Source organism: Bos javanicus, chromosome X (genome assembly GCF_032452875.1).
Source record: "Bos javanicus breed banteng chromosome X, ARS-OSU_banteng_1.0, whole genome shotgun sequence".
Classification (NCBI taxonomy): domain Eukaryota; kingdom Metazoa; phylum Chordata; class Mammalia; order Artiodactyla; family Bovidae; genus Bos; species Bos javanicus.
The window spans coordinates 126224799-126250375 of record NC_083897.1 but is presented as its reverse complement, the minus strand read 5'-3'; the positions used below and the strand labels follow the sequence as shown (position 1 = coordinate 126250375).

Below are 25577 nucleotides of genomic sequence, written 5' to 3'. Positions count from 1 at the left end.
TAACAAAAGAAAACGGTGAAATCCAAGTAAGTTCTGTATTTCTCTTAAAAGTACCTCAGTTGGCATTTCCAAGATTATTTTGGTAACAAGCCTGTCACCAAGGTGTATTTCTTAGTTTTCATAAATGCACCATGGTTATATATGAAATTAATGTTAGGGGAAGCTGGATAAAGGTATCTGGGAGCCCTCTGTACTATCTGTGCTGCTGCTGCTAAGTCGCTTCAGTCGTGTCCAACTCTGTGAGACCCCATAGACGGCAGCCCACCAGGCTCCCCGTCCCTGGGATTCTCCAGGCAAGAGTACTGGAGTGGGGTGTCATCACCTTCTCTGAGTATCTGTGCTACTCTCCTGTAAATCTAAAATTATTTCAGGAATTCCTTGGTGGTCCAGTGGTTAGGACTCAATGCTTTCACTGCCAGGGTCCAAGTTAGTTCCCCTAGTAGGGGAACTAAGATCCCACAAGACACGAGGTGGAGGTCGGGCCAAAAAAAATTTTCAAAATTAAAAGTTAAAAAGACAGTGTGTATTTATTGTTTGTCCTGCTTTTTTTTTTTTTTCAATCTTAAAGGCTGCTTGGGTTAAATATTAATTCATATGCAAAACAATTTAAGTATTCATGACCTACCTTCCAACCATATCATACGATTTTTAGTTTCTGGACGATGCCCTGCTTACTAATTCTTTCATACCTTTGCTCATTCTGTTTCTTCTACTTGCCTTCCTCCCCATCCCTGTTGCCAGACACATTCCTTATGTGAAGACTGACCTCAAATATCATCTTATTCCTTATTTGAAGAATGACCTGAAATATCATCTCCTCTGGCTTCCTCAGGCAGAGTTTGACTTTCCCTCTTATCCATTCTTAGAGCATCATCTAGAAACCTCTCTTTTATCTCATGTGATAAGGTTCTGAATATAGTCTATATGCTGCTGCTGCTGCTGCTGCTGCTAAGTCGCTTCAGTCATGTCTGACTCTGTGCGACCCCATAGACGGCAACCCACCAAGCTTCCCTGTCCCTGGGATTCTCCAGGCAAGAACACAAGAGTGGGTTGCCATTTCCTTCTTCAATGCATGAAAGTGGAAAATGAAAGTGAAGTCGCTCAGTCATGTCCAACTCTTTGCGACTCCATGGACTGCAGCCCACCAGGCTCCTCCACCCATGGGATTTTCCAGGCAAGAGTACTGGAGTGGGGTGCCATTGCCTTCTCCAATAGCCTATATGAAGTGCCAGTTATAAGTCAGAGATCTAAAAACAGGCTGCTGTTGCTGCTGCTGCTACCAAGTCACTTCAGTCGTGTCTGACTCCGTGCGACCCCAGAGACGGAAGCCCACCAGGCTCCCCCGTCCCTGGGATTCTCCAGGCAAGAACACTGGAGTGGGTTGCCATTTCCTTCTCCAATGCATGCAAGTGAAAAGTGAAAGTGAAGTCGCTCAGTCGTGTCCGACCCTCAGCAACCCCATGGACTGCAGCATTCCAGGCTCCTCCATTCATGGGATTTTCCAGGCAAGAGTACTGGAGTGGGGTGCCATTGCCTTCTCCGGAAAAACAGGCTATCTGGATTCAAATCCTGACCCAATCTCCTACCAGCTGTGTAACTTAGAGCAAATTACTTAATCCTGTGTCTAAACTTCCTTGTCTAGATAATTGGGCTAATAAAAACATCTCACGCAGTTGATATGAGAACTCAATGAAGTCATGCAAATAAAGTAATTCTAAAAGAGTTTGACTCAAGTAAGCACTCAATAATTGTTAGCCATTATTATTGTTATTACATGTCCCTCTAGATTGAGAACATTCAGATCAAGGACCACATGTTATTTTCTTTTCTGGGTGAAATTCTCAGAGCGGATTTAAATCCTCCCTTTGCCATTTATTGGCTTCAAACCTCCTAGGATTATTTTGAGGATTTAGTGATCCATTGCTTTTTTTTTTTTTTAATGCCAAAATTTATCGAATGGAGGTCTGTACACAGGCAAATCTTAATGTGAAAACTAAGACATGAGAAGCTCCCCCACTGCCTCTGCCCTCCAGGGTGGGGAGAGGAGGGAGGAGGCCTTAGGGGCAGAGGACAAGAGGGGGAACACAGCTGTAGGAAGGGAAGGGTCCAGGTTGGATGGTGTGAATTGATGTTTTAAGGAAAAAAAGAACAATCTATTCACACCCAGGGGCCAGGGAAGGGAAGAGGAAAGGCACTGCTCTGCTTCTATTCACAAGGGACACAGGAGGGCAGGGAGGTTGAAGGAGGTGGAGACCTAGGGGAGGGGAGGAAACTGAGGGGTAGAAAGTCCTCATGCCCACCCCTCATCCTCTGTCCTTCCTTCTATTCCCTCCTGGCAGTGGGGAGAGGGACTCATTGTTACCTCTGCCCCCAGTCCAGGGGCCCAGTCAGGGCAGGAGCTTGGTGGGCCATGGCCCCCATTCCCAGCCCCCTGGGGGTTCCCAGATGGAAGGGGTAGTTGGTGGCACCCTCAGGAAGAGTTGGTGAGAAGAGCTGTGGCATTGGTCAACTGCTAAGTCCAGGCCGGTCTGAGCGTGACTTAAAGTTTGTGAGGATGGGGTGAGGAAGGGAGTGCCTGTTGGGGTCCTCAAGTGAGAAGAGAACAGTTTTGAGAGATGGCTGGACAGTGAGTTGGCCAGGACTGAATTTGAAGAAAGGACAGGACTGAAATTGAAGAAAGGAGAAGCGGTTACTGGGGAGCTGGGTTCCAGGACATTGAAGATAATCAAAGAAGCTTTGGGCACAAGCTTCCAGTGTGAGCAGGCTAGAGTGGAGTGCAATGGCCTCAGGGGCCATTCGATTTGAATACCTTTGTCGAGGGGTGAGCTCTAATCTGGGGGAACTGGAACTCTGTGTAGTTGGGATTCATCTCTCAAATCTCTTCCCAGGTTGGTGTTCCCAGCACCTTGATGATCTCTACCAGCTGGTCTACCCCACTGTCCCCAGGGAAGATGGGCTAGCCTAGGAGGAGCTCAGGCAGTAGGCAACCAGCTGACCACACACATATTAATGAATGAGCTTCCCTTGTGGCTCATCTGGTAAAGAATCCGCCTGCAATGCAGGAGACCTGTGTTCGATCCCTGGGTTGGGAAGATCCCCTGGAGAAGGGAAAGGCTACCCACTCCAGTATTCTGGCCTGAAGAATTCCATGGACTATATAGTCCATGGGGTCTCAAAGACTTGGACATGACTGAGCTACTTTCACTTTCAGTGGCTCTGAAGATCAGCTCTGGGGCCCGGTAGTATTGAGAACAGATGTACGAGACATTGGGCTCCCCTCAGACCAACCGCTTTGCAGTGCCAAAATCACAGAGCTGGAGGACAGGGGTGACAGGGTCCACCAGCATGTTCTGGGGCTTAATGTATGGGTGACACACACCCTGAGCATGGAGGTAGCCCAAGCTCTGGAAGAGCTGGTACATGTATACCTTGACATAGATGATAGCAATGGTCAACTTGGCCTTGGTAAAGTGGCAGACCACCTGGTACACTGTCTCAGGCACATATCCCAGCACCAGATTTAGGTAAAGCTCATCTTTCTTCATGGAAAACATGGGGAAACAGTGAAGTTGCTCAGTCATGTCCGACTCTTTGCAACCCCATGGACTGTAGCCCACCAGGCTCCTCCGTCCATGGAATTTTCCAGGCAAGTGTCCTGGAGTGGGTTGCCATATCCTTCTCCAGGAGATCTTCCCAGCCCAGGGATTGAACCCGGGTATCCCGAATTGCAGGCAGATGCTTTACCATCTGAGCCACCAGGGAAGCAGTGACAGACTTAATTTTCTTGGGCTCCAAAATCACTGAAGATGGTGACTGTAGCCAAGAAATTAAAAGATGCTCACTCCTTGGAAGAAAAGCTATGAGAAAGCTAGATAGCATATTAAAAAGCAGAGATCACTTTGCCAACAAAGGTCTGTACAGTCAAAGCTATGGATGGCATCACTGATTCAATGGACATGAATTTGAGCAAACTCTGGGAGACAGTGAAGGACAGGGAAGCCTGGTGTGCTGTAGTCCATGGGGTCACAAAGAGTTGGACATGACTGAGTGACTGAACAACAATGGTTTTCCCAGTAGTCATGTACAGATGTGAGAGTTGGACCATAAAGAAGGCTGAGTGACCAAGAATTGATGCTTTCAAACTGTGCTGGTGGAGAAGAGACTTGAGAGTCCCTTGGGCAGCAAGTAGATCAAACTAGTCAATCCTAAAAGAAATCAATTCTGAATATTCATTGGAAGGACTGATGCTGAAGCTCCAGTACTTTGGTCACCTGTGGTGAAGAGCCGACTCACTGGAAAAGATCTTGAAGCTGGGAAAGACTGAGGGCAGGAGGAAAAGGGGGTGACAGAGGATGAGATGGTTGGATGGCATCACTGAATCAATGGACATGAGTTTGAACAAACTCCAGGAGATAGTGAAGGCCAGGGAAGCCTGGCATGCTTCCAGGCAGTCCATGGGGTCGCAAACAGTCAGACATGACTTAGCAACTGAATAACACCTTTATTCTCCCTTTTGAAATACAAAAAGCATCTCAGCATTGCAATATTGCAGTGATCTAGCTTACGCATAATCTGCAGCTCTCAGTTCTTGAACCTCTTGTCCTGGAGAAACTTCCTGATGGCCACCAGTTCCCTGGTGTCTGCCAGCCATGCCTGGTACACGACCCCAAAATGAGCCACTGCCAATCACTTTGATGTCTCTGTAAGCCACTTCCTGGGAGCACTCTGGGCCTTGGCCTAGAGTGGTTACCACTGTGGTCACCTTCCCACTGCCACTGCCTTTTTAAAGCATGTAGTAGGATAACGAGCTCAAGGCAAGCATTCAAAAATATTAGTTGTTAACAATTATCATTTTGATAAAGCCAGAGTTCAACACTTGAGATGTGCTGAATGTTTGGTGAATGAGTTGATTGGTAAGAATGATTGATAATACTCCAGTAGCTGATATCGATTATCAACTAATGATAACAAAAATTAAATTTCTTCATTTGCCACCTCATGCCTCTAAGCTTTAGAAAGCCTGTTCTAACCCAAGATACTTGTTTGTGTTCCTCTGTGGTTTTTTTAATATAAATTTATTTATTTTAATTGGAGACTAATTACAATATTGTATTGGTTTTGTCATACATTGACAAGAATCAGCCATAGGTGTACATGTGTTCCCCATCCTGAACCCCCCTCCCCCCTCCCTCCCCATCCCATCTCTCTGAGTCATCCCACTGCACCAGCCCCAAGCACCCTGTCTCATGCATCGGACCTGGACTGGCGATTCTTTTCACATATGATAATATACATGTTTCAATGCCATTCTCCCAAATCATCCCACCTTCGCCCTTTCCCACAGAGTCCAAAAGACTGTTCTATACATCTGTGTCTCTTCTGCTGTCTCGCATACAGGGTTATTGTTACCATCTTTCTAAATTCCATATATATGCGTTCGTATACTGTATTGGTGTTTTTCTTTCTGGCTTACTTCACTCCGTATAATAGGCTCCAGTTTCATCCACCTCATTAGAACTGATTCAAGTTTAAAAATAAAATAAAATTAAAAAAAAAAGAACTGATTCAAATGCATTCTTTTTAATAGCTGAGTAATATTCCATTGTGTATATGTACCACAGCTTTCTTATCCAGTCGTCTGCTGATGGACATCTAGGTTGCCTCCATGTCCTGGCTATTATAAACAGTGCTGTGATGAACATTGGGGTACATGTGTCTCTTTCAATTCTGGTTTCCTTGGTGTGTATGCCCAGCAGCGGGATTGCTGGGTTGTATGGCAGTTCTATTTCCAGTTTTTTAAGGAACCTCCACACTGTTCTCCATAGTGGCTGTACTAGTTTGCATTCCCACCAACAGTGTAAGAGGGTGCCCTTTTCTCCACACCCTCTCCAGCATTTATTGCTTGTAGACTTTTGGATAGCAGCCATTCTGACTGGTGTAAAATGGTACCTCATTGTGGTTTTGATTTGCATTTTTCTGATAATGAGTGATGTCGAGCATCTTTTCATGTGTTTGTTAGCCACCTGCATGTCTTCTTTGGAGAAATGTCTATTTAGTTCTTTGGCCCATTTTTTGATTCGGTCATTTATTTTTCTGGAATTGAGCTGCAGGAGTTGCTTGTATATTTTTGAGATAATTCATTGTCAGTTGCTTCGTTTGCTATTATTTTCTCCCATTCTGAAGGCTGTATTTTCACCTTGCTTATAGTTTTATTAACATCCAGTCAATTGGAAGGATCTCAATGGAGTAAGTTCTAAGAACAAGTAGCTTTGCACAATGATACTTTAATAGCCAGTTGAGGGTAAGGGGTATCACAGCTGCAGCTACTGCCAACTAAAGACTATGTGGAAATTCCCTAAGGGCAGCATATAAATCAATATAATTGCTATTGCTATTGCTAAGTCACTTCAGTCGTGTCTGACTCTGTGTGACCCCATAGACGGCAGCCCACCAGGCTCCCCCGTCCCTGGGATTCTCCAGGCAAGAATACTGAAGTGGGTTGCCATTTCCTTCTCCAATGCATGAAAGTGAAAAGTCAAAGTGAAGTCATTCAGTCATGTCTGACCCTCAGCGACCCCATGGACTGCAGCCTTCCAGGCTCCTCCTTCCATGGGATTTTCCAGGCAAGAGTACTGGAGTGGGGTGCCATTGCCTTCTCCAAAATCAATATAACAACTCTTACCTAAAGAACAACTACTACAGGATTGGATGTATAGTCTTAACTTCTTTGTCCCAACTCTGCATAAGAAAGGACTTATTTTGCCATTTACTCATGGGTGTATGTATATGAGAGTTGACAGGAAATAAACAGCACTTTTTTATACAATCTTAATTACTGTACACAAATCTTAAAACCTAATATGTAGAGGAAAAACTGCACTGTAACATAGTTGCCTCGGGTACTGCATATTTTCTTAAGAGTTTAAAAAGCCAAAAATAGTATTGTTGCCTTTTTTCCTCTGAAAGCATTATAAGATCCATGTTCACTGCCTATAACAGCATTTAGGAATGAAGCAGATGGAGTAATTAACAATAGACATAGCTGTATGACACCTCATGGCCCATGGGGCCTAAGTGCATTCACCAATTGATTTCACAACCTCCTACAAAGAGAATACAGTTGTATTCCCTTTAAAGGTGAAGCAACTGAAATTTGTACCTTGTAAATAGTGGCTCTGGGGTTTGACCCCAGGTTTACACACCTCCGAAATCTATGATTATACTGTCCTTCAGTTAAATAAGATTGTGGTTGACATTCTACTTGCTGCTCCCCATGAGCCTGTGCTAAAATTTTTGAATTTGGCTAGGATTGTGCTGGGAAGTTAGTTCTGTTCAAGCTCACACTGACCTTTGTCCCATCTCTAGTGAACACTAGGTTGTGTGCAAGAGGTTACAAGGTCCAACCAATTCAGGATAGAAACCAATGGAATGACTCTCCTGGCAGTCCAGTGGTTAAGACTTTGCATTCCAGTGCAGAGGGATATGAGTTTGATCCCTGGTCAGAGAGCTAAGTCCCCTCATACCTTGCAGCCAAAAAGTCAAAATGTAAAACAGAAGCAATATTGTAACAAATTCAGTAAAGACTTTTTAAAGAAAGAAAAGAAACCAGTGGAGACATTCTCCATCTCCCCATATTTTAGCTTGAAACAGATCCAAGAAGGCCACAAGTGATTTTTGCTTCTCCCATCAACAGGTGGAATCTACTTCCCTTGCCCTTGAATCTGGGCGGGCCCTGTGACTCATGCTGACCAAATACCATGAGATTACCATGCAGTGAGGAAGCCCTAGCTATCCTCTCGGGGAGAGGGGCCACATGGAGGATCACCAATGCACCAGGCATATAAGTGTAGACCTCCTGAACTTTCCAGGCATCCCAGACACCAGCTAAAAGCAGCCAAATGAGTGAGTTCAGCTGATGCCATGTGGAGCAGAACTGCCCAGCTGAGCTGTGATCATTTAATTCCTGACCCACAGAGTCATGCCACTAAGTTGGGGGATTGTTTGTTATACCTAAATAGATAACAGAAACACAGGTAGATGATTCTGAGAGGCATTCTGCAAGCTTTCCAGTGGTCCTGCTGGAATCGTGGTCATTCCTTTGTCCACAGATGTGAATTTTATGGCACAAATTTATAATGGCATTTCATTTTTTCTTCATCATTCCTGCTTCCCGGGATCACCTCCCAAAGAAACAACATTCACCCAGGTCCTTTCTTTGGTGGAACTCAAACTAAGACACAGAACTTGTGCCCTTCCCACAATTTTTTCATGAAGTTTTAAAAGTTTTGATTTTTATGAAAATGATTTATCCATGTTCCAATTATATATGGCAACATCCAACCAATCATTTTTATTTCTAAAGCAAGGTGTTATCATGAACTTAAAAGCTGTATGAATAGACATACAGTCAGAAAAATTACACTAATAGATTGTGGTCTAAAACTCTGCAGAAGTCATTCCAAATAAGAGGAAAAAATTAATTTTTCTGCCCTGTAAAAAGTTTGCATGTGCTGTGCTGTGCTTAGTTGCTCAGTCGTGTCCGACTCCTTGTGACTTCATGGACTGCAGCCAGCCAGGCTCCTCTGTCCATGGGGATTCTCCAGGCAAGAATACTGGAGTGGGTTGCCATACCCTCCTCCAGGGAATCTTCCCAACCCAGGGATCAAGCTGGGGTCTCCTGCATTGCCAGCAGATTTTTACCAGCTGAGTTACCAGGGAAGTCTAAAAATATTGCATGGTGGTGGTGGTTTATTTGCTCAGCCATGTCTGACTCTTGCAACCCCATGGTCTATAGCCTGCCAAGCTCCTCTGTCCATGGGATTCTCCAGGCAAGAATACTGGAGTGGGTTGCTATTTCCTTCTCCAGGGGATCTTCCCCACCCAGGAATTGAACCTGGGTCTCCTGCACTGCAGGTAGATTCTTTACTGACTGAGCTATGAATGAAGCCCAAAATTTTGCATAGAAACATTTAATTAATAACTAAAAAGGAATCTTTGTAAGTATGCTAAGTTAATTTTCTTCTTGACCATTCAACTTTCTTACTCTGAACTCTGAAAGTAAAACTTCTTACTTTGAACTTTTAAAAAATAACTTTACTTTTTAAAATGATTTTAGATTCCAGTGAACATTTACATAAGTTATATCTTCCATATCTTTATATAAATTAGAAATGATACCTTATGGGATCAGTAAGATACATAGCATTATTTAAACATTTCCTACAAAAGGGATATTTCTAGATGAGGAAAGACAAACTAGACAATCGTGACATATTGATTCTTCTGCATCTAGCTTCCATCCCTCTCCCCTGGGGAAAAAATGAAACTCTGAATAATATTGCAAAGAGAAATAAACTATTTCACTTTCTAAAAAATATCTTGTCACTCTGAATAACCTTTTTCAGTTATAAGAACCCTGAACAAGAACCTAAATATCTGATCATTTGCATAGCACTTTTTACTAATCTTCAAAAGGGCACCCTCAGTGCAAAAGCAATTTATTTCCAATTTAATCATAAATTAAAAGATTAAAATGTTGTCATTGCAGCAGAGCAACAATATATCTCCTGAGTTCATGACTCTGAGCTTCTGAAGTTAGCCTGGGACTCATATCACACTCCATGACATTCAAGGCTGCTTACTATTTCCATATCGCCTTTCATGTTTATTTTATTGGCGTTTTGACAAACACGTTCTGACCACACCATTTTTTGACAATATATTTCCATTAGAAACCAGATTCAACATGCCTCTTTGGGGGCTTGCTGAAAGACCCAGAGCTACCCTCTGTGATACAATATGAAACTTGTACCTGTCTTTGAGTTGTCTTATAAATCATCAAAGGAAGAAACCTGACTCACTGGGTTAGTAGCAAGAACCTAGAGACAAAAAGCTCTAATCCTGGATTTCTCTAAGTAATTTGACAGATACCTTCAGGTCAATAATTTAATTTTCATGTAAACAATTCTTCAATTTTGGTTTTATATATCCATGATTTTTCTCTGTCAAAGAGAAAATATGACCAAACTTTGTGTTGATGCTCAGAAGCTCTCATAAGCTTTCATAACAGATGCTTTCATAAACAGATGCTTTCATAAGCGAACCTATACTTCCTTACTGACAACAATAATGCAATATTTGTGATAATCTGTATGAGGGGAGAGGCAGAATTCATTTGTAGCATGATCAAAGTCCTAGGGAGGCTTGTTTTGAACACAATTCCAGGAAGAATCAACCGTGTCTATGATAATCAAAAGGCAGAACTCTGAAGGTCTCCGTTGGGGCAGGGCCAGTGCTGGGCATAAACTGGAGATGTTGTAGATAGGATTTAAGCATCACAGGGATGTCTCGACTGGACAGAAAACCTTTAAGGGCTCTTCCATCCCAACATTCTATTTTGTTCATAGAATGCCAAAGTCAGTCTAGAAATGTTAATGGGAGTTACAGTTAGATTTTGAGCAAAAAAAGCATCTGAGTATAGATGGTATTGTTTCAACTTAGTGATGCTGCCTTGTTACCCTGGGAAGATGTTGATGAGATTAGCCATGAACAATAGTCAGCTTGAGCTCACATGGTAGTGGTAGCATGAGGAAGTGAGAACACCAGGCTTCAAGTGAGAAAGTACATGGCATTTGCCAGCTAGAGAACCGGGACTAAACTGGGAGCTATCCAGTTTCCAACATGCTAAGTATTCTCCAAAAAGTGTCTGATGCAATGAAGTTACTGGGACTAGTGTGTGGGAATGAAGGTTCCCCCCTGGCTTGTTGGCATATCTTGTGTTACACCAAATCCACAATGCAAGTCCAGCAAATTCCTGTGTTCCAAGTCACTAGTCCAAATCCCTGGGGTGACAGCCTCCAATGCCTATCATGAAAAGTATACCTTACTTAACAACTTGAAGATAAATTTTCAATTACCTTTTGCTGTTGTCCAACTCAGTCAGGTCTATTCATTCATTTGATCACCTAAGCCCTCTTTGAGTGCCTTGGTGGAAAGAGTAAGGTTCCTGGAACACACTGTAGGTGCAGAATAAATATTTTCAACTAATACTCTAATTCAAGTCCTACTTTTGTTGCTTCCTAGCTGTGTGACCTGGACACATCCTCCAATTTATGTAACCTTGCTCTACTAACCATCTTTTATTACTTCCTATGTGCTGGGCACTTTCCAAGTAATCAGATCATGAGGTCCTCACAAAAACTCTTTGAGGTAGGCACTTTAATTATCCCCATCTGACAGACGATGAAACTGAGGCAGAAAGATGCTTTGTAATTTGTTCAAGGTCACAGAGCACAGCTGAGATTTGAATCCAGGTGGTCTAGATCAGAGTCCAGCTCTAACCCATTCACTTCATTTCTTCTCCAACTAAGTCTGGCTGCCTCTTAATTGGAGTCTCAGTGTCCTTATCTGCAAAACGAAGGTTGACTCTATCACCCCACAGAGTTGTTGTAATAATAGTAAAAAAAAAAAAGCTGCTGAGCATTCTACAAACACTATTAATAATTGTTATTTCACTTATTATTATCATCACCTATGCTGCTGGCTCAGTGATAAAGAATCTGCCTGCCAATGCAGGAGATGCGGGTTTAATCCCTGGGTTGGGAAGATCCCCCAGAGAAGGAAATGGCAACCCACCCCAGTATTCTTATCCAGGAAATCCCATGAACAGAAGAGCCTGGAGGGCTACAATCCATGGGGTCACAAAAAGAGTAGGACATGACTCAGCAACTAAACAACACCAACAATCTGAAGCAAACAACTGAAATAAGTGGGCAAAGAATCAATTGGAAGTTCCATTACGAGCACAATGCTACTTTGCTCAAAAGCCAGAAAACCTGGTGGCCTGGTTCAGGATTTCCATAAACCAAATTATTAACTATAGCAGAAACCTTGTTAGAATAAACCCAGAGGCAATGTGGCTACTGTCACCTAAGGTTTATCTTTCCCATTCCCCATCCACCTTTGGGTCTCAGCTTGCCTAACTGTTTCTCAACCCCCGAGAAAAGAAATTATTGACAATGCAAGCTGAGAATTAATCTGATGCTTATTCACACCTCAGCTTCTGTGCATGCATGCTCAGTTGCTCAGTCATGTCTGACTCTTTGTGACCCCACAGACTAGCCCACCAGGCTCTTCTGTCCATGGGATTCTCCAGGCAAGAATACTGGAATGGGATGCCATTTCCTCCTATAGAGGATTTTCCTGACCCAGGGATCAAAGTGGCGTCTCCTGCATCTTCTACATTGGCAGGTATATTCTTTTACCACTGAGCCACCTGGGAAGCCCTTCAGCTCCTATGAGTAGTAGTTAATTCACCTGTTTCCACAAGTGTCCAGGTATACCGAAGGAAAACCATGTTATTTATCTTGATCCATGGGGTCACCCAACTCAATTCATTTCCAATTCAGCCTTCTCCTCTTGGGTCCATCGGCACAAGACGTGTTGTATTTTGTCAATTTGCTTTTAGTTCTAATGGCTCCTAAAAATCTGTGGCTATTCAATAGCTCTAGTGTGATATGGCCAGGCAATTTTTCAAGATTCTAAGTACATTTTAAAGTCTCTGCCTATTCTGAAAAACAATCTTTTTAATAGCTTCTCTGCACTTGCTTCCAAAGCATACTAATCAGGACACAGAATTTCCACAGTAACCAGTCTCAGAAAATCCCAGGCTGGCTGTTGACTCCTCCATTGAATCTGTTAGAGCTGTTACTACCTCCTCGTTGCATCCTCAAGGACAGTATTTAATACATATTAGGCTTGGGCCTGCTACATAACTCTCTTCATTCACGTTTGTTTTACTGAAAAGATGATGTAGCAACAATATTGATATATTTTCTCTAAAAGTCATCAACAGTATTCTTTTTTAAATTGATATTAAAGTTTGCATACCATAAAATTTACCCTTTTAAAGTGTACAATTCAAAGGTTTGTAGTATATGTCTCAGGCTGTGCAAACATCACCTCTATCAAGGTCCAGAATGTTTTCATCCCTCCAAAAAGGAACCAGGTATCCATTAGCAGTCACTTCTCATCACTCCCTACTGCCAGCTTCTGGCAACCATTAACCTATTCTCTGTCTCTAGAGATTTGCCTAATCTAGACATTTCGTATGAATAGAATCACACAATATATGGTCCTTTAACTAGCTTTTTTTACTTAGTGTAATGTTTTCAAGGTTTATCTATGTTGTAGCAAATATTAGTACTCCAGGCCTTCTTATTGCTAAATAATCTCTCATTGCATAAATACACCATGTTTTGTTTGCCATTCATCTGTTGATAGACATTTGATTGTTTCCACCATTTTGGCCATGATGAACAATGCTGCTATGAACATTCACTTACAATCTTTGTGTACATGTATTTTCAGTTCTCTTGAGTAGATATCTAAAGGTAGAATTGCTGAGTAATACGGTCAATGTTTAACTTTTTGAGAAACTGCCAAAGTATTTTCAAAGCTGGTGCACCATTTTACATTCTCACCAGCAGTGTATGAGAGTTTCAATTTCTCCACATCCTTGTCAACACTTGATATTATCTCTTTTATTATAGCCATATGACTATATTGCCATATGAATTAGTATATCATTGTGGTTTTGATGTGTATTTCCCTAATAGCCAATGAAAACCTCATTCTTTACTAGCTAACACAGTACCTAATTCCATTTCCACATATTCCTTTCCAGTTTTGCCACATTGGAACATAGTTGCAGTTATAATCTCAGTCTCTTTATCATAAGCAATGGCCCAAAGAGGATGCAGTAAAATTTAGACTAAGACATCATGCCTCAAAGGTGTGTCTCAGGATTTGAAGAATCACTGTCAGAACACAGATTCCCTCAGTCATTGAATAGATTCTGATATGAAACACTGTTTCCTATGCAGGCTTAAAAAAATTACAATCTAGCTATGGAAAGCTGAGCTCACATTTGTGTAAATCATGAATTTGTCATGACATGTATGATAGTCAGAACGTATTTCTTTGGAGGTGACATCTGGTTAAGTCATAAAGTATGATGGACTTTTCTCAGATATGGGACCAGGCAATCAAAAGCAGAATGAGGAAAGAAAAAAAAAAAAAAATCCCTGCAGAGACCTTTAAATTAAATCATAAAATCCTGAGCTGTATCATGAAGCTCAAGGCCCAGCCAAACTCATGCTTCTCCATCTTCCTACTCCTCTAGGTGCTTTCAGTTGGATTTATCTAAGTTCTTGAAGCATATTATGACCCTCTTAATTACATACCATTCTATCTTTTCCCTTCTTTTTTGTTTAGCAAAGGCCTCCTTATCTACTGGTTTCAGGTGAGACATCCCAGACCTCCTTAGTACTTGTATCAGCTTCCTATGGCTGCTGTAACAAATCATCACAAACGTCATGGCTTAAAACAACACTTATTTATTCTCTTACAGTTCTGGAGATCAGAAGTCTCACCAGGCTAGAAGGATGTTGGCAGAGCCACTGTCATTCTGTAGACTCTAAGGACAATCTGTTCCCTTGCCTTTTCCAGCTTCTAGAGGCTGCTGCATTCTTTGGGTCATGGCTTCCCTCTCCATTTTCAAAGCCAGTAGTGTAGCATCTTTGAAATCAGTATATGTGTCTGTCTGTCTGTCTCTGTCTCTTTCTACATCTGTCTGTCTGTCTCTCTCTGGCTGATTCTGTCCTCATATCTTCTCTAACTCTGACCTTCCTGTCTCCTTCTTATAAGGATCCTTGTGATTACATTAGACTCACCCAGATAAGCCAGTATCATTCCCCCATCTCAAGATACTTAACTTAATCACATCTGCAAAGTCTCTTTTGCCATATAAGGTAACATATCCATGGGTTCTAGGAATTAGGACATGGACATCCTGGGGGCGGGCATTATTGTGTCCACCACAGTCCTCCTGTCATAATGCCATCGCATTCTGAGGAAGTGCAGCAATTTATTTATTGGGAATGATTGCTTTCACAAAGGGGTAAGCACCTTGTAGGTCCATGCCTGTTTATTCCACAACTTCCAATGTTTAGGGCACAGCTGGCACTTGACAAACAATTTAACGATGACCTGGCTAAGTGGCTAGTTTGCTTTTGTTGGATGAAAATTCCTAGGGAAAGGGGAGGAGGTCAGCTAAGATTATAATGTAAAAGGCTTTGAAATGACCGGCTAAGCAGTTTGGATTTCATTCTGTACACACTGAGTCCCAGCAAAGGTTTTTACTCAGGCAGTTAATGTGATTACAATTGTTTCTTTGGAATAGAAGGCCCATAAGCCAGATGGGAAGAGGGGAAAACTGAAGGCAGGGTGACCAAGCAGGAGGTCACAGAAAATGAGGACCCAAACTAGGCAGCGGCAATGAGAAGGAACAGCTGGAGAGAGATGTAAGAACTTGGATACATTCCTCTTCAAATCCTTTCAAGCATGGAGCAAATGAGAAATAAACACAACAGGATTTGATAACTTATTGGAGACGACAGGAGGGGAAAAAAAAGAGGGGGAAAACTGAAGACATTTCTGGCCTGGTAAAACTAAACTGGCCTAAGAATGGTGACACCAACCAAGAATAAGGAATACGGAAAATGAAGTGTGCTCAGAGAAAAGGGGATTGATTTGTTCCACTTCAGACATGTAGACCAGGAAGAGTCCAGTGGGCACCGTGAGCAATGTCTTGCAAGAAACTGGAATAGATGTTAGATGCTCAAGCACACAGAACTATGAGTGTCCCCAAGAGGGATAATGGCTGAAGTCACAAAAGTGAATGAGATCATCGAGGCAGAATGATCTGAAGGAAAAACACAGGACTGTGAGGATGTGTGGATGACAAGCACAGAAACAGAAGAGCAGGAAGAGACATTACAGACTGAGAATCAGGCAGCAGGGAGGGGACTGGGACTCTTCTGTGCGCAGTGGGGAGGAGAGGAGGGGGAGCAGTGGCCTAGAGGAGTAGTGGGGATGGGCAGAACAGTGCTGTCACTTCTGCCCAGAAGTTCAGCCAAATGAGGTCTCAGAAAGCCATGGGATTTGGGCAACTTTGAGTAAATTGTTTCATTAAGTAATGGGGCTAGAAAAAAAGGGTTGCCAGAGTTCTAGATTTTCATGAGTGCTTACTTTTTTCCAGAAGTTTTGCAGTTTGTATTGAGAGTCAAGGAGGATTTCAGGGTGGTTCTGCCCTCAACTTGTCTGCGTTTGAACTTAACTCTTTCAATCCCTGTCTTTAACTGGAAAGTAAGGAGGCTGCAACTAGATACTACCTAAGATCCTTTCAGAGTCTAAAATATGCTCTTGCCAATCGTCACATTCCAAAATCCCGGGGAAAGTTCAGTTCAATCTCAGAAGAACTTGTCTTAATATTATCCTCTATTCAAGTTAAAAATTGCCTTAGAAATGAAATGAATTCTAGCAGAGAAATAATCCAAGAGAAAGCACATGAAAAGTGAATATTTTCCCAAGTTATAAATTCTTAGGGCATTATGCTGATTTAAGACATCAGTTCAGTTCAATTCAGTCTCTCAGTCATATCCAACTCTTTGCAACTCCATGGATTGTAGCATACCAGGCTCCTCTGTCCATCACAAACTCCCAGAGCTTCCCAGACATCACAAACTCATGCCATTGAGTCAGTGATGCCATTCAAGTATCTCATCCTCTGCCGTCCCCTTCTGCTCCTGCCTTCAATCTTACCCAGCATCAGGGTCTTTTCCAATGAGTCAGTTCTTCCCATCAGTTGGCCAAAGTATTGGAGCTTCAGCTTCAGCATCAGTCCTTCCAGTGAATATTCAGGACTGATTTCCTTTAGGATTGACTGGTTGGATCTCCTTGCGGTCCAAGGGATGTGTGTCCTGTGTGTGGCTCTCTTGGAAGTGGCGGCGGGGGTCGGGGGCGGGGGGGGGGGGCGCGGAGCAGTCCAGATGGTAAGAGAGGCGTGCCCGTTTCCCCCCTCTTGGTGGGGGCCAGGTGCTGCCTCGTCTGTGGTTGTCCTTACCACCTGCCATAAGGAACTGACTTTTTGGCAGGGTGCATGCCCCATGTCCCCTCCCTACTTGTGGGGGTTGCACGTGGGTGTGGGAGTAATCGTGGTGGGCCGGGGTGTGTGAAGGGGGGCCGTCGGGTTTCTCGCGCACACCTCCCATCCAGAGACCAACAGATTTCAGACATAATTCCTTGTAAAATGCCCTTTGTCAATTTCCTGTTTGAAGCTGCCTTACTCTAATTACTTCCTCTTTCGGCATGGGTGAGCCTCTATTTTTAATCACAATATTCCTCTCTGCCCATGTTTTAACTTTTAATACCACTTTTCGTCATTACATATTTACAATTCAATTCTTTCTTACACGTATGTTTAGATACCCCATATTTTTTCCCTATCTTCATTACCTTTTAAAATGGTATTTTTCCCAATTCAAAGCCATGGTTGACATATACCAGGAAAGAAGAAGAAATGACAGAGTAAAGCCAGAAACATGAGAGAAAATGGTACCAGAAAGCAAAACTGAGAATTCCGTTTCTTGTATAAAGTAGTACATTATATAAGGTTTCTCAATCTCGGGGCTATTGAAAACTGGAGCAGGAGAATGATTTGTTGCGGCAGTCTCTTCTGTGTAGTGTAGAATGATTAGCAGCATCCCAGGTCTCTACCCATCATGCTAGTAACACACGTTCCCAGCCTCAGCACTGGCAATCAAAAATGTCAACAGGCATTGCCATGTAGTTATATATCATAAAGAAGGCTGGGTGCCAAAGAATTGATGCTTTTGAACTGTGGTGTTGGAGAAGAGTCTTGAGAGTCCCTTGGACTGCAAGGAGATCAAACCAGTTAATCCTAAAGGAAATTAACCCTGAATATTCATTGGAAGGACTGATGCTGAAGCTGAAGCTCCAATTCTTTGGCCACTGACGTGAAGAGCCAACTCACTGGAAAAGACCCCGATGCTGGGAAAGATTGAGGGAGGAGGATAAGGGGACAACAAAGGATGAGATGGTTGGATGGCATCATGGATTCAATGGACATGAGTTTGAACAAACTCTGAGAGATACTTAAGGCCAGGGAAGCCTAGTGTGCTGCAGTCCATGGGATCGCAAAGAGTTAGATATGACTGAACAACTGCCAGATACGTCCAGGCTGCAAACCTACCTTCTGGTTGAAAACCACTGGTTTATTGAGACAAAAATATTCAATGTAGCTCAATAGTGCAAGAAAACAATTTGGTAAAGTGGAAAAGTAAGAAATACGGAAGTGCTATGTTTCTATGCCAACTCCCATTTGTCTGTAGGATGCTTGGCATGGTCACCCCATGCTTATCTCCTGTGAGTATCTGTCCTTCTGCTTGTTTCATTCTATTGATGCATGCCCCCCACAAACACTAGAGTGATCTCTCTAAAACACATATTGAATCATCTGACACACCCATGCTTAAAAATTACCAATTACCCCATTCTCCACCACAGGGTTTCTCAGCCTGGGCACTCTTGACTTTGAGTTAACCGAGATAATTCTCTGTTGTGGGTGGTGTCCTGTGCACTGTAGAGTGTTTAGCAGCAGCCCTGGATTCTTCCCAGCTAGATGCAACTAGCACCTTCCCTCCTAGTAGGCAGAAGAATGTCCCACCAAAGATATCTACGTCCTACTCTCTGGAACGGGTAAATATGTTAGTGTACATGGCAAGTGGGAATTAAGGCTGCAGATAGAATTAAAGGTTACTAATCAACTGACCTTAAAGCAATGAGATTACCTTGGATTATCCAGGTGAGCCCTATGTAATCGCAAGCATCCTTAAGAGTGTCTGAGGAAGAAAAAACTAGAACACAGCTGGCATTAAAGATGGGGGAATGGGGACACTGGAAAAGTAAAGCAAAAGGATCCTAGAGCCTTCAGAAGGAACGTGGCCCTGCCAACATCTTGACTTTAGTCGAAGGGGACCTATTTCAGACTTTTGACCTGTACAAGTATAAGATAAGAAATTTGTATTGCTCTAACCCATACATTTGGGATAATTTATTATGGCCACAAAATGAAGTTAACACATCACCACCCCCAGTTATGACAACCAAAACTGTCTTCAGTTCAGTTCAGTTCAGTCACTCAGTCGTGTCTGACTCTTTGCGACCCCATGAATTGCAGCACGCCAGGCCTCCCTGTCCATCACCAACTTCCGGAGTTCACCCAAACTCATGTCCATCAAGTCAGTGATGCCATCCAGCCATCTCATCCTCTGTCGTCCCCTTCTCCTCCTGCTCCCAATCCCTCCCAGCATCAGAGTCTTTTCCAATGAGTCAACTCTTCGCATGAGGTGGTCAAAGTACTGGAGTTTCAGCTTTAGCATCATTCCTTCCAAAGAACACCCAGGACTGATCTCCTTTAGGATGGACTGGTTGGCTCTCTTTGCAGTCCAAGGGACTCTCAAGAGTCTTCTCCAACATCACAGTTCAAAAGCATCAATTCTGTCTTCAGACATTGCTAAATGTCCCCTGGGAACAAAGTTGCCTCCAGGTTGAGAACTACTGTTCTTTGAAACGCAGAGTCCAAACTCCTACCCAACCTATTGAATGCTAGTGTCCAACATACAGTGAGATATAGCCTATGCTCCAGGCACACCAAACTTCTAACTTCAAAAACATCCCTTCACTTCCCTGCAGATTTGATCCCAAAGGGTGTCCTGGAAGATGGGCAATGTGCTTTGGCCTTTCTGCCATTTTTATCCAAGCCCATAGATAGTTATTATGCCCTGGAGGAGGGCATGGCAACCCACTCCAGTATTCCTACCTGAAGAATCTCCATGGACAGAGGTGCCTGGTGGGCTACAGTCCACCAGATCACAAATAGTCAGACACGACTGAGCGACTAAGCAGCACAGCATGCCTCCAAGTATGTGTCTCACTTCTGGTTTCATTGGGTTGTTATACTAAAAACCATGTGGTTGCTACATATATTAAATTTCAGATATCTTAACCTCCTCCTCCAAACAAACTATTGCACTTAAGCTCTTCTAAGTCCTCTTTGTTGGAAACTCACATCACCAACACCCCTGTGCCTTTCCAGGTCCATTCCTTTCTGTTTTATCAAGGAATCACTTCCCTTCTTCTTCTGATAAGTGGCAATCACCCTTGAAGAACAAGTTCAAGTGTTTTCTGCACAGTGAAGTTTTCTAAACCTCCCCAAAGCACTGTGAATCACATTCCCCAGTCCCTCACTGTGCTGACCCTTCTGCACTGCAGCTATTGGTTGAGTCATCCACGCTCCTCCTTAGACTGTGAGCTCTTTAATGGGTGACACCATAATTTAGCCTCTCTTCATTCCAGGTACATAGAGAAATGCTTGTGCTCAAGAAGTTCTTGTGGTGTGAATGAAGAAAAAAGAATTCATGGATAGAGGCTGGCGAACTCTATGTCAGCTCAGCTCTGATCCAGAATAATTAGAACCCCAGGGTTAGAATGAGACCTTACTCTCTTGTTTATGATCAGAGTAAAGGACAGAACCTGGCTGCTAAGAACAAAGCTGAGAAGTGTGCACCAACTGTATCACCATGTACCATTTATCCCTGTCTCTTCTCCCTTTTTCTACTTAATAGATATTCTACCCAGCATGTCCATGATTCAGATTTTGTTAGAGCAATCCTAAAACACATAGTAAGGAAATACTGAGTTGTAGCTGACTTTGTCTAACACCTCCTCGTTTTAAGCCATAAAATTGCCATTTGTGAGCTCTGAATGAGCAGAAGGCATAGAGCTACAGGCATTTAGGAGAGTCTTGGGAGCAGGAGCCATTGTTTGAAAAATTTAGTTTAAAACCAGAGAATCTGTTCAAAGAACTAAATAGAGATGGATGTGATCCATTACTGGCTACATCTGAATGAAGGTGAATTCCCATGTTTGCCCATGGATTCAATGGAAGAGAAACTGAAAGTTGAATAAACTATAAGAGACCCATGGAATCTGCAGGCAAGACTCAAGAGGGATCTACATGGTTTTGGAATCAGAAGAAGACCCCAAAAGGAAACTTTCTGCCAGCTGAAAGCACTTCTGTGGGCAGTCAAGATGGCCATCCTACGGGGCTACATTCAACTCACTGGTGTTGGCGTTCTCAACTGGGGCAATTTTGACCCCCGTAAGACATTCAGCAGTGTCTGCAGACATTTTTCACTGTCATACTGGTGGGGAGGGGTGCTATTGACATCTAGTGGGTAGAGGCCCAGGATGCTGCTGAACATCCTACAATGCACAGGACAGTGTCCAGAGCGAAGAGTCACTCAGCCACGACTGTTAATAGTGCAGAGGCAGAGAAACCCCAAGCCAGAGCGACCAGGAGAAGCATAAGAAGGTGCTCATATGCTGCACTTTTGACATCATTAGTAAAAATTCTCTTTTAGGATAAAGGACTCAGCTTGCTTACAAGTGAGAAGGACAAGCAGTGCTCAATAGGATGAACTTCCTTGGTTTCTGAGAGGGTTCCAGGGTGTTAAACCTTTGAAAGGTAATCCAGGCCATTAAGTTCCAGACCCTGGGGTTAAGTTAGGATATCTGGGACTCAAACGAAATCAGCCTTGGACTTTCATGCCAGGATTCTAACCAATCATTCCATGTTTGCTTCAAGACTAAAGGGATTACATACACACACACACACACAAGAACATTTTATGAAAAAAATTTTGTTCTTTTGTTAGATGGCTATGTACTTAGTTTTAACCACTACAAAAGAGGTGAAAGTCATGGTAGGTGAGCCTGCAGACTGCCTGTACACTGCATAGCACAGTTTTAAGCCACCCAGTATTGCCAAAGTTCAGATACTTGTCCATTGATGATGAGATTTTAATGGATAAGAAGAAAATTTCTAACCAGTTGTGATCATCCACAGTAGATTGCCTTTTGATCATAATAGTGACAAACAGCATCTGCATACTATATTCCAAGTACATACAGTTGCAAAGAAAAGCAGAGACATTCTTAATGATGCAATTGGTTTAAACGTGAATGTCCGTGACTATCCAATCCAAGAACTTGGCTTGCTTTTTGCATTTCTTTCTCTTTCAACTCCTACAGGCTAATCTGCTAATGTGTGCTTCTGATATAGAGTAGGAATCCAGGGTCCTCTAAAGACCAACAGAAATTCAGCATTTAGATCCTTGACCCTCTTTCTAATGCTGAGTTCTCTGGTTTGAAGAGAACCTCTCCCTCTCCTATTTGACTTTTCTCTCTACTGTCTACCTTCCTCAAGAAAATGGGCAGGACAGTCAACAATGTTTGTTAGTATTTGTAATCCATGCTCCCCACCCAACACTAGCAGTTATTTTTGACACAGTAACTAATATTTCACTAACACGTGATGCAAATATTTCTGCTAAATATTGATTTTTCTAAAGAGGTCTGATAAAAGCCAAAATTTCACAGTTAGTTGTCTCATGTTAAGAGAGCAAGGTATGCTGTTGGACACTACTTTCCAACTGTTTTTCTTGGTTGTGTTTTCTTCCTTTGGTCTAAATCTCCAGCAGTTACATGGTGTTACACTCCATTTCTGTAATTCTAACTGTACTTTAAAATATTTAATTACAATGGATGAAATCTCCCCTTATGGAAACAGACCCAAGGCAAATCTATAGAGTTTGTGAACTGAACAAGAGTTGTTCATTTTTAAAACAACTAGTATTTACTCTCTAAACGCATGCAGCTTTCCAAGTACACATCAGCCACAGTTTCCTATTACTTCTGTTCTCCATTCTTTTTAACCAGCAAACATTTTTAAAGGTACCAATAGCTCCCTCTGAGTCCCTTTTTTTGCTCATGATTCTTGAGTCATGTAGCTAGTGAAATAACTACAAGTTGCCCTTAGTGGAACTGAGGCATATTTCCATAATCTTTGATAGCCTTAAGCAGAGATTTTTTTTTCTCCAGGATTAAACTAGTACTTAATACCATAGATCTCTGATATTAAACCTTTAGGGAGAATAAAAGATAAAAACTAGAGAATTCTAGTAGTAGCTACATTCCTAAACACACAGACCTACACACACATACCGACACCACCCTCAAGAATAATGTTCCCAAATTCTCTGTAAAATAACCACATGGCAGAAATATTTCAAAATATGATTTCCTCCAATCCTGACAAACAGCTTAGAACTAGACCATTTGGAGTTCTAAAAAATATCAATATTGGGTGAAGGGATAAGTGACCCTTTGAAATCACCTGCCGCACAGAAAGCATCTCTTCCTCAGCTCGTACCACTGCTCCGAGCGGAGCCAAGGAGTCCTAACAAGACACATGCGGGTGGCCACTAGGGACGTCCCATTTCCAGACACCATTTCATCAGCCACAGAGGAACAGCCACACCAAGAAAGCCCCTCAGAGGAGCTCTGGCTGTGTAAACGAGAAGTAATTAAAGAACTGCCCAGGTGGCCAGCCTTGGGCCACGAGGACACGCGGCACCGGACCCTACCTCGGACTTCCACACGACATAGGGTTGGCCGTGGCTGTCGGGTGGGGACTGGAACTTTCTCTGCTGGAGCCACCTCCTGGGAGAAGCGAAGATGCCGTTGGGGCCTCCCCCGGAAGAGCAGAGGATGGCGCTCCGACCACTGCCCGGCCCGGCTAGGACCGAAGGCAGGTCCCACACCATGCTCTTCTTGAGTCCGCCGCGACCCAGGGGGACCTCATAGTCAAAGTGGAAGCTGCCAGACGGCGACTTCTCCTGCGGGGTGCTGGGTGTGGAGAAGGATGAGCAGAGGGGTCTAGGGGGCGGGAGGCGGTTGGCCCGAGAAGGTGGGCCCCGGGGAGAGAACGCCGAGCGAGGGCTAAGACCCTCGGCCAGGGACAGCGGAGAGCAGAGGCGGCCCCCGCTGGTCCCCCGCGAGCCGCCCTCTGCGCCCGCCTCGCCCCCGTAGCCGCCGATCAGAGCAGGGTCCAGGCTGCGGGTCTGGCGCAGCTTCCTCTTGGAGAAGCCCTTGGCAGAAGCCGCGCTGCCCGAGGCCGGCGAGGAGCAGGAGAAGACACTGTGGAGCAGGCTCTGCGCGGACATCTCGGCGGGCTGTGCCTGAGGGCCACCCTCTTCCAGCTCTCGGAACTGCTAGCGATTTGGGGCCAGGAAGCAAGGGGGCTCAGGAGAGGCTGCCAGGCGGCGTCGGCCCCAGGATCGCCGAGGGCGGTAGAGGGCAGTTCCCGGCTCACGCGCCACCAGCGCGCTCCAAGTGCCCCGGTGGGGGCAGAAGCAGGAGATCCATCACCAGCCTTCTAGGAAAAGGGGTGGGGAGGGAGGACTCCTTCGGTGGCGAGAACCTTCCCGCAGAGCCTAAGTCCTGAAGAGGGTAAGGAAGAAGAGGAAGGTCAGGCGCTCGCTGGGTTCCCAGCTGCGGCGGCCAGCGCCACTCCCCCTTCCCAGCTGAGGCAGGAGACGCCGCGCTCGGGCTCTCTGGCTCTGGACAGCCTCGAAGTCTCCAGCAAGCTCCTCCTCGCGCCCTAAGGACGGTCCCGAGGGCTGAGGAGGAGGCCTCCTGGGCGTGCGCCCAGGGCGCGTCCCTCGCTCTCCGCTCTCCGTGAGAGGGACTTCCTCCCGCGCTGGAGCTGGGCACCCGATCTGCGCCCCAGGGCACCGTCGCCGTATCCGGGCCCCTGAAGCTACGCGTCTCGCCGCCACTTGGCTGCTGCGCCCACTCCTCTGACTGGCTAGGCGCAAGAGTGTCTCCAAGCTCCAGGCTCCCCCGAGGTGCTAGTTTCTCGCTACAAAGTGAGGACACGGAGCGCGCAGCGCCCAGGGCCTTCCAACGGCTGAGCGGCTACGGTGGGAGAGAATTCCTGGCTGCGCCCAGGGAGCTAAGGGAAGAACCCCAGGGCCGGCTGTCCATGACCCGCTGGAGAGGGACTCTTAATATTCTCAACCCAGCTTTGGGCCCAGGGCTGGCGCGGGGATGTCCCCACACGCTCGCGCTAGAGGCAGCGCGAAGGGGGCGGCCCGGACGGGTAGGGTGGGAGAGACGCCAGGTCTGGAGCTGGGGCGGAGCCAGAAGTAGGAGAAAGCAAAACGTGGAGTTTTCCAGGCGCCAAACCTGGGAGCGGCGCACAGCGAGCGCCGCTCACCACTGATACCGGGTCTCCTGGGGAGAAAACCCTGAGGACGGAAGTGCGGACCTTCTCCCCGGTCTCCCCTCCCCCAGATCGAAGGGGGCGCCAGCTCCACTCACGTTTCTGGAAAGGAAAGGAAGTGTCAGATTGCACCCCACCCACTGGTGTCAGATGGGCAGCCCAAGACGGCGCTCTGAAGTTGGAGTTAAATCTCCTGCCTTCCTTCCCCCCACCCCCCCACCCCCCAACTGCTGTTTTTGTTTTTAAAAAGGAAGGATAGAGATTCAGTTCAAATGCAGTGGCTGCCGATGAATGGGCTGGAGATGGGGACCTACTAAGAAAAGTGGGGGGTGGCGAGGGGTCCTCGCCGTGTAAGGGTCGCGCAGTAACTGTACTCGAGGAGGAGGGGTTAGTGGGGCCGAGCAGGCGGCAGGCGCCCCGCGCAGCTTCAGCCCACAGGCTGCGGGGATTGGCGCTTACAAAGCGAGCAGTCTTGGAGAGTTCGGTTGTGGGACGCCTCTGGGTGCAGAGCACTGTGGCCACATTCCTG

General features: G+C 44.7%; 1 protein-coding gene across 2 annotated transcripts in view; it reads right to left on the bottom strand.

The window, feature by feature from the left end:
• Positions 1–25194, bottom strand: part of ARHGAP6 (Rho GTPase activating protein 6) — a 541668-nt gene extending 516474 nt beyond the window's left edge. The window contains exon 1 of one of the 2 annotated variants that reach the window (XM_061407887.1): positions 23409–25194. In XM_061407887.1, coding sequence (XP_061263871.1) covers positions 23409–23987 — 579 coding nt within the window. In that variant the 5' untranslated portion in view covers positions 23988–25194. The remainder of the gene's footprint in view (positions 1–23408) is intronic. The other variant, XM_061407886.1, reaches the window with a different exon arrangement.
• Between the last annotated feature and the right edge of the window lie 383 nt (positions 25195–25577).